The sequence below is a fragment of the Onychostruthus taczanowskii genome, unplaced genomic scaffold (assembly GCF_017590055.1).
Source record: "Onychostruthus taczanowskii isolate IOZ18803 unplaced genomic scaffold, ASM1759005v1 scaffold80, whole genome shotgun sequence".
Classification (NCBI taxonomy): Eukaryota; Metazoa; Chordata; class Aves; order Passeriformes; family Passeridae; genus Onychostruthus; species Onychostruthus taczanowskii.
In genome coordinates, this window is record NW_024505893.1 from 4,179,104 (window position 1) to 4,196,711 (window position 17,608).

General features: G+C 47.2%; 1 protein-coding gene across 3 annotated transcripts in view; it reads left to right on the forward strand.

Annotated features, from left to right (window-relative positions):
• The window catches only part of LCLAT1 (lysocardiolipin acyltransferase 1), a 112,151-nt gene extending 105,373 nt beyond the window's left edge, over positions 1-6,778 (forward strand). For all 3 annotated transcript variants that reach the window (XM_041424144.1, XM_041424145.1, XM_041424143.1), the window contains one exon: positions 2,617-6,778. In XM_041424144.1, the coding sequence (XP_041280078.1) occupies positions 2,617-3,125 (509 nt within the window). In that variant the 3' untranslated portion in view covers positions 3,126-6,778. The remainder of the gene's footprint in view (positions 1-2,616) is intronic.
• The last annotated feature ends 10,830 nt before the right edge of the window (positions 6,779-17,608 follow it).

A 17,608-nucleotide genomic window follows, 5' to 3' on the forward strand; every position in this document is an offset into this window, starting at 1 on the left:
GTGTCTTCACTTCTGATCACTTGATTTTCTGGTTGACTGGCACTTTGCTATGGATCTGAGATGCATGTTGTTAAATATCTCCAGATTGCAGAGACAACAGCCTAACTTCACAGGGAAAGAGACAGTAAAAATGCTCAAAGGATGCAGGTTCAGAGCTGCCTGATTAAACCTAGCCTAAGGGAATTCTGTCCCTTTCTCATGAGTGGTCTACCTTTGTCTGCTATGGTGACTTTTCTTCCTTTTAGCAGATTGTCTTGTAGCTTGCCTTGCCAGGGATTTAAAGCTTCAGGCTGCCATTTGTGTGGAGTTATTAAATATGGATGACCCAAGCAAGGGGACTCTTGCATATTAAACCTGGTATTCTGGTCTTCTCTCTTTCTGATATTTCTGTTCTTTCAGATATGCTAAATATACCTTTGAAGTTTCTTTACTTCTTGTGTAAAATACACTTTCATAGGTGAATCTTGCAGCTGGAATTAGGAGATACTGGTTCCAGCTGGACACACAGAGCAGGCCATGTAATCATTCTTTGCCTCAGTTTCCCCATGTGTAATGTTGAAGCAGTAATATCCACCCTCCTCTGTGCAGCTCTTTGAGCTTTCTTCTGGGTGACTAACTAAGGAGCCATAATGTAGTCTAGACCTTCTGCAGTCTGGTGGGAAGCCCTGCTATAAGGTATCTTGTGTGGGGAGGCTGTGGATCCATAGGCAAGGAGTGGAGACTTTCCTGTTTCTGATCAGGAATTCATGGGGAGAAATATTCCTGCATGCTAAAGACATCAGACCAGCTATGTGAGTGCAGGGAATCCTGCCAGTCCTGCTTGCAGAGAGTCAGAAAATTTGTGTCTTATGCAGATCTGATGATTATTACCTGTGGTCTGTATGCCAGTGGCCGTTAAGTGTAAAGCCTTGATTTTTCAAGTAGTTCATGTAGCTGGCAGACTGATAGTTTAGCTGCCCAGACGTGAATGACTGCAAGATGTACAAGAAATTCATCTGGCCAAAATCTTATTTCATGAAAGTCTTTCTTGATGCAAGGATATCAGGAAGGCTGGACTTTTCTAGCCTCCCTTTTGGGGTAAAGTGTGTAGGTTTTATGTTCCACTAGACCTGGGGAGCTATGGAGGATCAGGAGGAAGGAGGTTGTAAGATATGGAAATCTCTTGGAGGTTTATGTAGCAGCCCTTCCCCTGGTTGGGCCAGGAAGTAAGGGATGGGTGTCTGTCCTGCAGGATGACTGTAAATCTGGTGGTAGAAACATTTGGAACAGGGGAGTTAAAATACAAGGTGTTGTCAAAACTAAAATGTTTTGTGCTAAGGTGCAACAGGCTGGCAATTATTTCCCTTTGTAAGGGCTGAGTTTCTAAGACGTGATCAATTTTGGCATCTCTTGGAAGGAGATCTGATAGGTTTTACCTGTGCAGAACACAGGGATAGTCTGCTCAGTTCAGAGGTGATCCCAGAGCTAGACGAAAGATGGAATATTGAGTTTTGCTCTGATAGGCCTCCAAGAAGCCATATAAATCTCTTTAAAACCCCAAGTAACCTACCACAAAACTGTCCAAGAGAGATTGCTTCAAGACAGCACAGTTATAAAATACTGTGAAAGGCTGAATAGGGCTTTTCCCCCTCTTGTGATATTTGGAGTTGAACTTTATATACATCATTTTGAACATGGCCTTTTAAAGTAACTTTCTATTCTGGCCCTGTCATTTTTAGGGCTGTAAAGGAAAACTAAAATGCCAGGGAAGGAGAGGAAATGAAAATGAAGAGTGGGGCTAAAGAGTAGGTTTTTATCATCTTTGCAAGAAGTGGCATCATCTGTGAGAACAAAAGTCTTCAATTGCTGCAACTGGAGACAGCTTTTAGTCTCCAATTCTATTTTGCCCTGAGCCAGCCAGCCAAATAAAAACAGCAACATAAATCACTGCTGGCAGAACTTAGCAGTTATGCAACGTCCAGTGCACCACATGCCTATTTTTAGATCAGTTTTACACTAGCAGAATTCACTTTATGAAATCTAAAAAGAATGTCTGTTCAGAGGCTGGGGGATAAAGACGGTATTTAAAAAGTGCAAAATGTAAAAACACTTAGTACAAGGATGCTCTAGCAAGCCCTGCTTTGGCTATACTAACATCCTTTCAAAAATGTTGGCTCAATCAGGCATGCTAATGAAGGCTAGGGGGTTTTTTCATCAATAGCCCCTTGAATTTCTAACGTGCAATTGCTGTTTGAATGGTTAGCTGTGCTCCCTTTACCCAAACAGCTGAACTCACATACAGCGCTCGTTATCCAAGACCAGATGTGCCTCTTCTCTCCTTTACATTTGACTTAATTCTCTTACTATTGTAATTCTGCATTAGTTTGTACTGTGTATAATCTTGTTCCCAAAGCTTTTTGTTCAGATTCAGAACAGGCAGTGATTGGGAAAAGTTTGACCTTTCAGCCTTTAGATAGTCTAGCAGATGAAACACAGTCTGCATAGTTAATGTATCTCTGGAATTTCTGGGATTTCTGCCATAATTTTGATAGTTTTCAATCATGTCTTGAAGCAGATTAGTATTCTGACTGTTGCATGATCTGTATTGATCTTTTTTCCCCCAAACCTTTCTTCTAGGTGACAACCTCGATGCCATCCATGACATAACCGTGGCGTACCCCCAAAACATTCCTCAGACAGAGAAGCACCTTTTGAAAGGAAACTTCCCAAAGGAGATTCACTTCCACGTCCAGAGATACCCCATAGAGACAGTGCCCACTTCCAAGGAGGAGCTGCAGCTTTGGTGCCGGCAGCGCTGGGAAGAGAAGGAGGAGAGACTGCGGCGCTTCTACGAAGGTGGAAGATGCTTCAGTGCAGCTGGGCAAAGCATTGTCCCGCCCTGCAAATCCGAGCTCAGGGTCCTGGCGGTGAAGTGCGCCTCCCTCCTCTACTGGACGGTGTTCCCGCTGGGAATGCTGGTGCTGCTCTACCTGTACAGCTTTGCACAGTGGTACTTTGCAGCCATGATCGTCTTTTTCGTTGTGCAGCAAAAGATATTTGGTGGGCTGGAACTCATTGAACTCGCTTGCCATCAGTATTTTAAAAAGCAACAGAAATTTCACGACGCGAAAGTAAAAATCAATTAGTTCTGGGGTAGAGGAAGGGTAGTTTTGGGATGCCCTGCAAATTTTATGCACAGGGAACAATTTTTGCATGAGAAGTGTCTTTTACTATCGCCATTGTTAGACGTTTGCACATGATTCTGTGAAGAGAAAGAAAAATGTTAGTTATTGCTACGCGTGAAAATGGTAGTTTTTAATCTCTGAATGTAATTTCAACATTGCTCTCACAAGCAGCTAGCAGCTGCATTCTGCTGTCATTGAGAAACAAATTGCTGGATTACTGAACAATCATAAGGACATTAATAAATGTGACATGCACTGAAGTTTCATGTAGAAACCCAAACAGTTCAGCAAAGAGAGGCAGATGTATGATTTCTTTAGAGTCACGTTGGTGTGAAGTTAGCACCGAATTTGGAAAACTGGTAAGTTTTGATGGTTGCTGAAAGTTGAAGGAGAAGTTGTTCTGTTTCTTTTTTCTATTTAAAATACTCAAACTTATTTTGTAGTAATATTTTTGCATAAGCTTTTCCAAACACTACTGAACCTATCACCTATTCAACTATTCTGGCTTGGTCACTCAGGAGGATTTTTATGCCTTGCAGTCTTGTGTCATACTGCAGAAAGCAGTACAGTGCTCACTCTGCCTCCACTGCTTATTATTTAATAGACCTGTGCAGTTAAGTTTTTATCTCTCACTGTTTCATACTCTTCTAGTCTCCCTGTTAGCTGTGGGAGACTTGTTCCTACTGTAGTATGCAGAGCTGCAGGATAGAGGAGCTGGTTTTTTGTTGATTTATTGGTATTTTTTTTCTCACAGAGGCAAAAATAGCTGTTTGTCTCTGAGTAACTGGAAAATGTTTATAAAAAAGGCTTCCTTGTATCCTCGTAGACATTCTTTGGTTGAAAACATTTTATTTAGTTTTCAAAGTAGGAAAGATAGGTTTTTTTCTTTTTTAAATTTTTCGTAGTATTAATTTTGGTTTTCACGTTGCTTCCTTTGGCATTTCACATGTCCACGTACACAAGCAGGAAGACTGCTTGTTTCTTGCATGTCAGGCAGACCAGTTGAAGTGCAACAGTTCTCTCCTTGGTGGTGCAAGAGGTGGGTTTGAGTTTTAGACTTAGCCCAGGGAAGAGCTGGGTGTGAGTTTTTTGGACTTAGCACAGGGAAGAGCTGCATCTTCCCTTTGCATACTGGCTTTGTTTCCTGATGACATCATTACTTTTTCAACCTCCTTCACAACTTTTGGTACTTTCCCTTATTTTCATGACATTCACAAAACCTGAAGTCTTAAACTCAGACAAGGCACTTTGAAGTGCATCCCTTGTGATATATAATAAAAGTAATGTTCATGCTCACCTAGAAAAAGACAAATACATTGCCAGCACTTTGGAGATACTTCAGGTTGAATTGTTTTGCAACCTCCAAAATTTTAGACAAATTGAACAAATTTTAGACAAATTGAATTGCATTGCTGCAAAACCTTCCTGACTTATGAAATATTTGTTTTTTATTGCATGAGGGCTTGTTTGAGCTGGACCCAGATGGCCTGGCTCCGTTTGGTGGGTGGTGTTGATGTGAAATGTGAAAGTCCAGAGTGCAAACTGTACCTCGTACTGTGCTGCGTGTCTCAAGCATTGGACTGGCATGGTGGACACACCTGTTTGCTCCTAAATTACAACACTAAGCATGTTGTCTAATGTGTTTGTTTTAAAGACCATTTTTTGGACAAATCACCAGCCTCTATTCAACTGTCCCTTGCAAGGTGACAGGTCTTTTTTAATCTGTGCTTATAATAACTAATTGTTTATTATGCGGAAAGTACTTGAAGCCATCTGGTTTACTCCAAATTTTTAAATCCCTTTTTTCTTAAAAATAAATAAAAGTAGGTTTATATTTAGGGTTATATTGCTTAATGATTTTTTCATGTTTGTATTTGTGTACCTGACAACTGGTGTTGCATTGTCATGAGTGGAAGGAGGTCTTTTTTTAAAGCAGTTCTGTGATCTCACAGGCATGGCTGCATCTTAAACTTCCATAGCCTGTCTTCTCTTCAACCAATATCCTGCACATTCAGGTAACCCACTGCAAGGGAAAATCTAAAAACCTCATTTGTGGTTAATGCAGAGGAGACCTAAAAGGCTTCTTCCAGTCTGTCCTGAGCCACGGCTGTGCTTTCATACCAGGAGTAACCATAGCCAGCCTACTCCAATAGCCTTAACATCATCTTCAGGAGTGACTTCAGAGGACAGGTTCCATGTGTTGGTGACATAAAGCACCAGCTATGCTTTTCTTGGTCGTTCAGAGAACTTTGTGGTGTCATCAGATGTCCAGGAACATCAGTGTGAGTCTTGGTCCTGGCACGGTTCAGGATTTATGTCTCTGTGTAATTCAAGTTGGGCTCTGAAAATGAAGTCAATGCAATCCATCGCTGACCCTTACAAGGGATTTCATCCCAGCTGAAGTCAAACATGTAGCCTACTGTAATGTGGTAAAAACATCCTGCAAAATCTGTCATTCATCTTCCTCCCTCATGTGTTTGGATCAAAGAGGAAGAATAATCTGCTTTTCAGCTGGTAATGTCATGTTTGCAATGCCCAACTCCATGATGCAGAGTGAGTGGTAAGTGAAGAATCCTCCTCCATGTGTTTGATGTAGATGTTTAGATTATGTGCATCATTTTTCAGATCAATTAGAAATGCAAGGTGGTAAAAATATTGAATAAAAACTAAAAGTTTTATGGATGGAGAAGCTTCTTTATTTAAAAAGTGATTAAGGAACGGGGGGAGGATTTTTCTGTGAATGCTTTTTTCCCCTCTGGTGAAAATGTAGCTTTTTAATCAAAAGGTTCCGATGCACAGATTTCTTGGAGACTACTTTGTTTCTAGCCTGTCTCCCTTTTCAAAGATCACAAAGTTGGCATTTAAGGACGTGGTTTAGTGGTGGACTTGGCAGTGCTGGGTTTACAGTTAGACTCAGTGATCTGTTCTCACCTAAATCATTCTGTGATTCTGTGCTGGGTGAATCACTTGGATAATGCTTCAGTGCTGTTGGGATAAAGGTGCTAGTCCTCCAGGAGTCCCATAGCCCTCTTCCATGGGACATGGATTGGCGCTGGGTGTTTCTCCCAGTTCACCTCCTTTTGTAGTGCCAGCAGCTGCCCCTCTGAGCTCTGTCTGCAGGGCCTGCAGTCTTGCTGGGTCTTGCATTTTTTGGGATCTTGCATTGTTTGGGATCAATGCTCTGCTTTAAGGAGGCTGCTCCCCTTTGCTCAATCAAATGTTTCCTCATCAGCATCAGGGGGTTTCTTTCTGCTCAGAACAGAAGGTTGAAACCGTGCTGTCTCTGTGTCATCAGGCTCATTTGGGTAGCAGGATGTCAGACCAAGACGTTTTTCTCTTGACTTCAAAGCTGCAAGGCCCAAAGCTGGTCTGTAAGGTGTTGTCTTAATCATAGGAAATGTAGTTCCTAGTTTTGTGCATTGCATCAATCGATGTTGTTTAAAAAAGATCTGTGTTTTGATAACTTGATTTTATATGTGCACTGTGTGAAAGGAAACACCAGGACACTACAAACCTACAGAAAGCCTTAGTTTTCAGATTTCACTGATGATATTATTAGAATGTTTTAACCATGTACCAGTTACTCTACAGCAACAATAAAGACCTGAAGCATTGCATGTGTTTAATTTTGCTGTTTTCTTTTACTGCACCTGTAAGGAACAAACCTTGTCTCCAATGACATGGCTGGCTGGCTCAGGCAGACTGGTGTCTGTTTCCATGCTTGACTCTTGGATTGTGGCTGTTGAGGGAGGAGAACCCTCCATCTCTCCATGAGAGGCTGGAAAGGGGTGTCTGGCTCTACCCTCCCTTCCAGCTTCTTCATGTGAAGAAGGCACAGAAACCTTTGAGTGTGCAAGAACTACAGCTCAGCTTTAGCCTTGCTATGCTGCTTAACGAGGATTGCTGAAGAATAACCTGTTTTGGGTAGTGATAGGTGGGTAAGTCCTCCATTTTAGCTGTATTCTGTTACCTCCCATGGTGCTGCTTAACCAGGATTGCTGAAGAATAACCTGTCTTGGGTAGTGATAGGTGGGGTGGGTAAGTCCTCCATTTTAGCTGTATTCTGTTACCTCCCATGTAATTACTGACACAAGAAACCATCTATGGCAAGTTGCACATAGGTTCACATTCTTAGAGGACCTTTCTTTAATGTAACTTCAGGTCACAGGCCCCTCGATTTCTCTCTCCATTGCTTGAGTGTTAATCCAGTGTGGAGGCACAAGGGCTGTGTTTCTCAGCTCCTCATTACCCAATGAGAATAGCCTGGCTGTGCTGGCTCTAGGGAAATACCACATCTCCAGCAGGTATCCTGTGGCAGAAAGAAGAAACAGAGACCCCAGTAGCAGTTTCTGCAGCTGGAAATGATAATTGGCCATGTCTGTATATGCTCGGAGCATTCAAATCCTTTCCCCAAAGTCAAAATGAGTGGCTTGTCTCTCTGGAAAGGTGGTTGTCTCTTCCTCGGTTTCGTCACAAATATGCAATGAAAAAATGTACTTCTCTGTCTTACCTGTCCTTACAGGAAACATTAGTAGTGGAGGCCAAAGCTTTCACCCTCCAGCTGCCCCAAACCCCACCTTTGCAGCTCCATATAATGGGGGGAAATGGTCTTATTTCCTGAGGAAATAGGAACTTTGAATTACACTGCATGCAATCTCAACCAGACAATGCTCCTGGGAGCAGGGAGCATGGTCTGTGCTTATAACATGGTTGGGTTACTGTCACCCTGGAGGGTTTGGGCTGAAGCATGTGAAGGAGAGGGAGTTTGCCTCTGTCCTTGCTGGGCAAGCAGTTTTATTAAGAGCTGATATCAGGCCCTGAGTTTTTAAGTAGATGTCTTTGTTCTGTTACATAGGGCCTCCAGATGGTTTGTCATCCCCTTTTCTCAAGGTCTTTGTCTAGGAGGTTTTTTTCTCAGGTGGGCATTGCTGCTCTCAGTAGAAGATGGGAGAGTGTTTGCTGCATCTGAGATGCTTCATGCATGAGAGAGGCAGATGTGCAGGTGCAGGTAAGTGTAAAGGTTTTGGTGGTCAGAAACCTCTTCCCTGCATTTCTCTCTCCATCTTGCTTGTCTGAGGGAGAAGGTGAGGGCTCCTTCACCCACGGATCCAGGGAGCAGAGAAGCACCTCCAGCTTTATCAGAGAGAAGAGCTAAAGGGGCTCAGGCCTCAGTATTGCTTCTGCACCCCCAGGACAGGTAGCAGAGCAGGATGAGCTGCTGCATGGTGTGAGAGCACGAGGAGATGCTGTGGGGGGAGCAGGAGGCATGTCTTTCTGCAGAGCTGTAACCAGGCACTCACATCACTGCTGGGTCTTGCCCTCTGCCCCCCTGCACTATTTCTTCTCCTTCCTTCAAGGCTTGCTCTGCTCTTTGAACAGCTGGGTATCCAGTCAGCCAGGGGAAGGGATGTAGATTAACACTGAGCCCAAAGAGGAGGGAAATGTTAGGGATAACAGGACAGAGGTGCTAGGGAAGGTGTTGGCTCCTGCCAGTGCTGGGTGCAGCTGTTGGGAGCATGTCAAACTGTTTTAGAGACTGAAGGGAAAGGTCTGTGTTAAAATACTTCTTTACTTAGATGTGTTTTGAGAAAGTGAGACGAGAAAGAACATCCACCATAGGGTGGTTCCCAGCAGGACCATTGGACTGCCCCCAGAGTCTGTTCTTACCTGACAGGCTGCCCACCAATGCTGCCATTGCCTGTGTGTCCCTGTAGCTACTCGGGGTGCTGTCTCCTCTCTGCTCACATTTCTCACTTGATGTCCTGTGTTTAAAGATATGCAAATAGCTCCTCCTGCTTCTTCTCCTGGCAGTTGTGCAAGACCCTGAGTTCTTTAAGGATAGAATAATCCCTCACTGTCAGTAAGATTCCCACTGGCAGGCTGGGAAGCTATCCACCTTTCCAGGCAAGCTCGCAGAATCACTTGTAACAGTGCTGCCTTATGCAATCCATGCTTTGCCTGGCAGCCAGGTGCTTCCTCACCTTCCTGGCCAGGAGCTGCCTCATCATCCCCCTCCCCACTGGCACAGTTAGTTTCCCTTCCCGATCATCCACTAAAATTATTCAAGTGGAGTTGTTCTGCCTACTGGTAGGTCCCGAGGTTTGCTTCCTACAGCTTTGCACCCCCTGCCAGTGCTCTTCAAAGAGCTCTCTGAAACTCAGCTCTGAACTCACTTCATTCAAGTGCCCTTTTTATAGCTACCTAAGCAAAGGTCCCCACTTTCCCAGGGCTTTTCTTGGTGCTTTGTGATGGGCACAAATGATCAGCCAGTGGGTCAGTCTCAAGGTCACAGCAGGGAAACCTTCTGGCACTTGATGATCAGACAGACTTGCACAGTCCTGGACATGGGCAGGTCAGGATCTGAAATTGTGCTGTTCCTCACATGCCTTAACACCAGTCCCTGCAGGAGCAAAACCAGCATTTAAAGGAAATGAGCTAAACCTGTCTTGGCAGCAAACAAAACTTTTGTGAGTCCTTTCTTGCTCTATACCTTCCTTCTCCTCTCTACCTCCCAGGAGTAAGAGATGAGAAGGTTTTGGGACACCCTCTGTTGCTTGAAGCAGGAGAATAATGATCCTGGAGCCACTGTCCTATGTGGATCAGGCTGTGCTGGCCAAGTTCACAAAGCAGGACTTGAGGACTGCTTGACACTGAGGCTCCCTGCGCCTGTCTGTGTCTGGAGAGCCACACAAGGAGAGACAGACTGGGTCCAGTTCCTCACCCACACTGGGCTCTGCTGTGGGCACCTGCCAGCTCCTTCATCTGCGTGAAGAATGTGAGGTCCTCATGGCCAACACAAGGACGAAGGGACATGGAGCATCATCCCACAGGATCCCAGAGCTTCAGCCAGCAGCTGGGAAGCCAGAGAGGAGCACCTGGGAAAGGATCTGCTGACCAACAGCCCTCAGGTGGCCTTGGTGCTCTTATCAGAGATGCTGTGAGTGATGTGGGCCAAGGGTATGGACGGAGCACAGGCACCCTTACAGCCAGGGCTGGGTCTGGCACCAGGCTCTAACACTCACCTGTGGGTTTGGTGCTGCATGTCCATCTGGGACAGGTATTATTCCTGGCCCCCAAAGCCTTAGCTGGGACAAGGGCAGGACAGCATAGGATGCAGCAGGATAATGACAGCAAATGCCACATTGCCAGCAGCAGTGAGGGCTGGCACAGATATTCCAGCTACAGCAACCCAGGGGCCTGCCTGGGCCTGTCCCTACCATGTGCTCAGCACCCGCCCCCCCCCTCCAGGTGTTCGTCCTGCTGATTTGGTGGGATTTTTTCTGACAGAGCTGGGAGCTGATGTTCAGCTGTGATCTCTGCTCTCTCGCAGTTCCTGCTCCTCACCATGTGTTGTGTGGTCTCAGAACGTGGGATGCCTCAGCCTCCATGCCCAGCCTGGCTTTAAATTAAGGTGTCGAAGCTCTCGGAATAGTCTGGTCTCCTTCTCTACTCCTGCACTGGGATGAGTGACCAGGGGCAGGGCAGTTGTCTCAGGCCTCTCTGGTCCATCACAGGGCTCTTGGAGCAGGGCAAGGGCAAGCCTGATCCTGTGTGTCACATCCAGTGGACATCTCCAGCCTCTCTCTACAGATGCTGCGCTCCTCTAGAGGTTTTGCTTTTTACTTGCACTGAGGAAAGGGAGATTCTTTTCCAGGAGCCCCTGAGAGGCAGCACAAGGAGATGTTTTATGCAAGATCACAGCAAGGTGTTCAGGTCTGTCTCCTCACAACATGTGAAGGTTAAAGGCAGGCTCTCAGCTTTCCTCTGCTAATGACAGAAAGTGCTTTGTGAGTGAGAGAGAGCATAATTAGGGATTAATGAGAAAGGAGCCTGTGGTTTTATTACCCGTTGGACATCAGTCCCGTGGATGAACAAGAGAGGTTGCATTAGCTGCTTCCTGCTGAGTCCTTCCAGCAGGAAAGTCCTTAGCAGACTTTCTGCATCATTTAAAGACAGGAGGTAGAGGAGGGCACTGCAGGCAAGGAGTGCTGGGGCTTGGTGTCCTCTGCTGCAGGCTGGGACAGGCCCCAGATCTGTGGCCCCACGGGGGGACTGTGGACCTTGGGGCAAAGACATTGGGCTCTACTCTTGGCTCTGCCATTGCCCAGTGGCGTGTGTCACACACCTCCTGCATCCCAGGCGGGTCAGCAGGACTGGAGACATCTCCTCAGGTGGTGCCCAGTGGCAGCCACAGCGTGCCAGGAGAGGCACAGTCCAAGTGCAAAACAGAACATATCTCACCACCTTGGGATGAGCCTTCTGCCCTGCTTCAGCCTGAATCCAACAGTGAGGGGAGATGGAAGAGACCAGATAAAGACAGGAATAAAACCAGGCAGGTTAAACACCTGATCTTGAATTAGCCTCATCATTCCTAGCCATTGCATAAAAGCTATTAAAGTTATTACAGGACATGCTGGATGCTGGCACAGCAGGAACAACAAATATCAGTAGAGTGGTCCTTGTCATAAATATCACCCAAGCTGTTTTGACAGCCCTCTGCCATCCTGGCGCTGCTCGCAGCCAGCCTGGCTGAGCGCTGCCAAACCATGGGTGCAGCTGATGGGAACGGCTCCTTCTCTCTCTCAATGACACAAGGCTTGCATCCTCAAGCAAAGAAACCTCCTGCTGTGGGGCAGACCTGCTTTCCCTGGGTCCTCTCCACAGGGATCTTGCTGCAAGTGCCACAAGGAGCCAGAGGCCAGGATTTGAAAACCATGGCACAAAAAGAAATCATTCCACTTGTGCATGCATTTGTCAAGTCTATTAATAATGTGCTTCGCACTGTACTTTGAATGCACTTTTTAATGATTGCTCTGCATTTTGCCACTCAGCCATTGCAGTCACATCTAAGTCCTAAAATTATCAGACATTCAGCTTGTAAAATCACAGCCTGACTCCGCTGATATCTCACTCCTTGATACCAAGGCATCTTCATTGCCAAGCACATGGATTTCTCAAGCCTGACACAGCACACAGGTAGGTGCTTTTGCTGCTCTGTTAGCTAATCCAGGTGCCTTTTCCAGTGACAGAGCATTGCACCCCCTTGGTATAAAGTCGTCTGGTTACCCCTCGTCTGCCAAATGCTCTGACACATCCAGTTAGGAAACAAAGCCAACTTTTAGCTCAGTGTCTCCAAATCCTAAGCCTCCTATTCTACCACATCTCCCTGAGCAGAGGGAAGAATTAGGAAGGGGGGCCTTGCCCCCCACACCAGCAGGGATGGGCAGAGTGGAGAGGTTGCCCTGAACCTGGACTGCTCCCAGGGCCATCGACCCTCACTGAGTCAGTCATTAAGAGGATGCAGCAGGAAGTCATTGAAAACAGAAGACAATGGAAATAGAATGAAGAGCGAGGCATCCATTCACACCCTTGGCAGAGGCATTTCTGTTCCCGGTCCCCGCCTGCCCGCAGGGAGGATGGGTGCTGCTTATTAGACAGGTTATGTAATTGAAGTGGTCTATATTTATCAGGAGAGCATGGCGTACACACCTCGAGGGTCAGAAAGCCCAGCAGTTTGGAGAACATTACCTCCCCTAATGAATCAGCAGGGAGAAGGACCTAAAAATATGACTCGGTTGCAGAAGGACATCATCGGGTGGCTGGGGGAGCCAAGGTCAGGAGGCCCCGATGTGCCTTTCCAGCTCTGGCTGGAGTGGTGATGCTGTGCTCAGATGGTCATTGCCTCAGAAAAGGCAAAATCCACTTGTGCTAAACTCCTTTCAAACTTTGGCTGTGGTGTTGGATGTTGAGCTGTGCTTAAAGGAGAAGGGAGACCCCCAATGCATGCCATAAGCGCTGTGTTGTGAAGTCAGCCTCCTTTTTGCATAATTTTCCCTCTGAGCCTGAAACCTCAACACTCGTGGGATCCATCCTCCTTTTTAGGGCATAGAACCACTGTAAATGGTTGGTTTCCTTCAGGGTCAGGGTAGTCCTTGACTGGTCCCAGACATGGAGGCTGGTTTGTGCTCCCTGTGCTGAGCCCTGCTGTGGGGGCTGGTCCGATGTGAGCTTTGTGCCTGCTCCTCAGCGCTGGGGAAACTTGGGGCAGGTTCTTCATCATGCTCGGTGCCCAGCCTTCAGGAGCAGCTGTGCCACCCCACAGTCCCCCAGCTGTCATCACAGTGGGGAAGCTGCAGCACACCAGCAGTGGCCCACAGTCACCCTGCGTCAGACTGGGGACATCCAGGTGAGCCGGCAGCTTGAGGGGTGTTCCTGCTGCTTTGCATGGATGGAGATGTTAGTGACAGTTATTTTTAGGGAACTGGAGAGGGTGGAAGGAAATAACAGACAGTCTTTGTTTTCTTGGTTTCTGCTATTTTAAGTGAATTTGTTTGCCTGTGGTGCCAGGGAGCTCAGCTTAGTGCCCTGGTTTACTCAGGGTGTAGGCAAAGAGTGGCCCTTACCCCATGCTGTTTGTGTAGTGTCCACACTGTAATTTACCTTTATAAGATCTTGAATACTGTGCCCTGGACCAAATTCTGCCTTCTTGTAGATGAGTTGGTGGGCCTGCCTACCCAGGGCAGAGAGCAGAGCCTGGACACTCAGTCTGTCCCCTGAGACTGGCCAGGCCCCAATGGCTGTGCATTCCTGCCACATCCCCAGTAATGTTTTGGTCCTTGGCTTCACATGATTCAGACAAGCTCTGAGCCCTGCCTACCACTTGGCAGACACTAAAACTATAGAGGGGTAGATTTACCCCTCTAATTTATATTGTTAGATTGATTTATCGAAGCTGCTTAGTGACCCATCGCAGCCAGGGCTGATGTCCCTCTCAGTGGGGTTTGCAGAGCAATGGTGCCTGATTCAAATACTGCACTCCCAGGGGCTCCCTCTGATCCACCTGGAGCCTCCATGCTTGGTTGTGTTTGGAAAAGTTTGGTCACAAGGTGCTTTCTTGTTGGTATTTTTGTGTGATTCTGAAGAAGAACTCTCCCCCGTGGATGTCAGGTTACCTACAGGAGCAGTACAGCTCCCCAACTGCTCCAGCTGGTACAAACCAAGCCTTGAGAGGAGGATCCTGCTGAGCTCTGAGGAGCAGCAGTGTCTTGGGGGCAGTGCAGGAAGAGGTCAGAGAGAAGAGCTCAGGGGATGGAGGATGCAGGCAGGTGTGGTCACTCTGTCAGTGCTCCTTGTGGAGCTCTGCAGTCATGCACAAGCTGGGATCCTGTTCCCTACACCTGGAGACGCTGGCAGCCCTGGTGGCAAGCACAGGCTCCTGGAGAAGGACCAGGAGGTGAACAGCAGTGGTCACATCTGTGCTGTGGGCCAGGGCACTGGTAAGGCATCCATCTGTGCTGTGCATAGTCTCAGGCCTTCCTTCAGTGTAAAACTTTGGTGTGTTTAACACAAACCACAGGAGGATGTTCTCCCATCACACTCTTACTTCTTGTCTGTGGGGTCTCTGTGGTCACTGCAAAGTCCTGCCATGCCACTGGGTCAGTCCTTCTGGGCTCTCACTTGGTCGAACACCTGGGTGCCAGCTCCTCTCCATTCCCAGCAATGTCACTGGCTGAGGCTCAGAGACCCAGCCCACCAGCAGCACTGGCCAGCAGCCCTGGCCTCTCTGGGATCAGGCTCTGTCCCAGAGCAAACAAGGAAAAGGACTGATTCAAGCATAGCCATGGGGCTGGTCTGCCCCCTGCATATTTCCTGAGCAAGGTAATTTATTTGGAGAGTTGGTCTTGGTAGAGGTGTTTGATTACATTTCTCTGCTCCCATCCATCCTCTCTGCTGATAACTCAGCTGCCACAGCAGCTCCTGCTCCCCTGGCCCCACCTCTCCTGGACAGGCTCACAAGGCACATCCTGCTCCTGCAGTGGCTGCCGAAATTGCTTTTTATTTTTAAACCCTGGGACACAAAAGCCCTACCTTTATCATTTGCCTGCAGTCCCAGCAGCTCCACATATCCTCATTAAATAACCACTGATCATCAAGTGAATCTGACAGGCCCCAAAAGCAAGGGAGATCCAGATGTCTGGTGTGCCGTGGCTGGTCCCAGCTCCCTGTGGCTGCAAAATATGGGGATTCTCCTCCCTGGGGGGTGGGGAGAAGGGCTGCCAGGAGCCCAAAGGAATGGTGAGTTTGTGCTTTTGCACTGCAATGTGAGGGCAGGTCGCTGCAAGAACTGAGGTTATCCCAGCCCCACCAGAATTTATACAGACAAACGATAATAGTGGTTCTTTACAAGGGGTTATTGAGATGGAAAAGTGGTAAACTGGATTATGGCCTGTGCAATTTCATATTCCTCTTATGAGACACAATTTAAATAATCCTTTTACATAATTTATTTTTAATCTCTGTAGCACAGACCCTGAGGGAGGATGTTGCCAGAGCAGGAGGACTCCCAGCCATTGGTCAGCTGTGTGTGAGGAGCTGGGTGTCCATGGGGCAATTTGGGCGCCAACCTGACCCCCAGATAGAGAAGATTTGAAGGGAGGGATGGATCATGCAGGGATATTGATGCAGCTCTCTGTCCAGGGCAAACCTCAGTCTGATTTGTCCTTAAATGCCCAAATTTCAGAAGCGTTTGGACTCGATGAGTGAAGCTTGTGTTTTGGTTGGGATTAGCTCCCCGACAGCTTTTCCAGCCACCAGCCTTGCTACAGTGTCTCCCAGGGGAAAGGCCACCGTGCATTTTGGGAGAGATCATGCAAAGATTGGTACATGCACAGAGGGAGTCTCGATGTGAAACATTCCGATGAACTCAGTGATGGGAAATCAGGAATCACACCTGAGAGAGATGACATGAGAAAACGTGGTCACTGGGGGTTGTTGAGGTACAGGAGTGTGCTTTCTGGAACAGCTGGGCCTGCAGCAAATTTGCAGCTTGACAAGGATGCTCAGGAGTCCCTGCTGGGGTTCACTTCACCCTGAGACAGGCACCAGCTGATGCATAAATGAACTGGGTTTTCCCCCCAGCTTTCCCAAAGGCTGGTGCTGGGCTCTGTAATTGCACAAAGTTTTAGTACAGCTCCTATCTCGACTAAATATCTTCAGGCATCACTAATTAAATTGAATTTGCTGGGATGACAAGTGTCTCTCTCTTCTCAGCCACAGATGTTGTAAGTGCAGCTCAGGCTCCAGCACAGCCTGGTTGGATCTGCTGCAGGACCCTCAGGCTTCTCTGGCTCAGGGGCACTGCCTGGGTGCCTCTCCCAGTGTGAAAACCAATGGGCAGAGCGAGCATCGCCCCAGCATGGTTTTATTTCTGAAAAAAACTCAGATGGCCACAGATCTGTCTGTATATCCTTCGTCCTCCTCTCCGTGCCCGGTGGGGAGAGTTAATAATAGATGTTGGATGCTGCAGGAAAATGTAGAATGTAAATGAATTCCCTTTCCTTCTCAGTAATAAAAATGTTTCTCCCCTAAGAGTCCCTTGATTAATTGATCCGGCAATTGACAAATCAAGGATGGGAATGCATAAAACCCAATAGAAAGGGATGAAAATAGCATTATGTACCATCTGATGCAGTCAGCAATGTCACGCAACCAAGTGACGGCAGAAAACTGGGGCCTTGGGCTGGAGGAACCTTCATTAAGATGTGGCATGAGTATTATTAAGTAAAAGAACATTGATTTTGTTTGAAAGATTTGGCCATCCATATGAAATATAATCTCTGTAATGTAATCTTGGGAGTTGCTTTAAATGTCAGTGTCACTTGGCTACATCTGCTCGCTGGGGCTGCTGCTCCAAAATGAAGATGGAAACTTCATTCTCCATCACCCATTGTGCCCCCTTAGCAGCTTGATAGGCTGTGCCCATGCAGGGGAACATCAGCATACAGGTTCCCCACAGGGAATACGGGTGTGCCAGAAAGGCCTCTCCATCTAAAGCATATGTGACTCTAACAAAACAAGGCATTTACTGAGGCAGAAACAGCCAACAAATAGGATATTTCAAAGCCATAAATTGCTTTAAACTCTGGGCTTTCATGTGAGACTTGAACACCTGGCTAAATTCTCAGCAGCAATTAACCCATGTAGCTCCAATCAAAGTCCTTGGAAGATGAACCCCCTATTCCAAGTCCAAACTAACAAATTCTGGTAAAGATTTTTCTTTTCTGTCTCACAGATGTCCAGATCCAGCAACAGCAATGCCCTCTCAGGGCTGCCATGGGTTTGTGTGGGCTGACTGGAGAGAGGTGGCACTTGCTGATGTCCCCATAGCTCATCAGAGAAGCAGATGCCTCAAGACTGGTGACAACCACCTTGGAACCCCCAGGCCTGCAGCACAGCTGATGCCAAGGTCCTCACCCAGGTGAGTGTTTCCACACGGAAATGGAGTACGGCACCACTGGTCCCAGCTGTGAGCATGGGCACGGTCCCAAAGAGCCATGAATCTCACGTCTCCCAAACCTCAGAGGATTTAGAGACATCCCAACTGTCCCTGGGCCACAGTGTGGGAAGGAGGTGAGGAGCAGGATCTCTGACGGGGCCATGAAGCC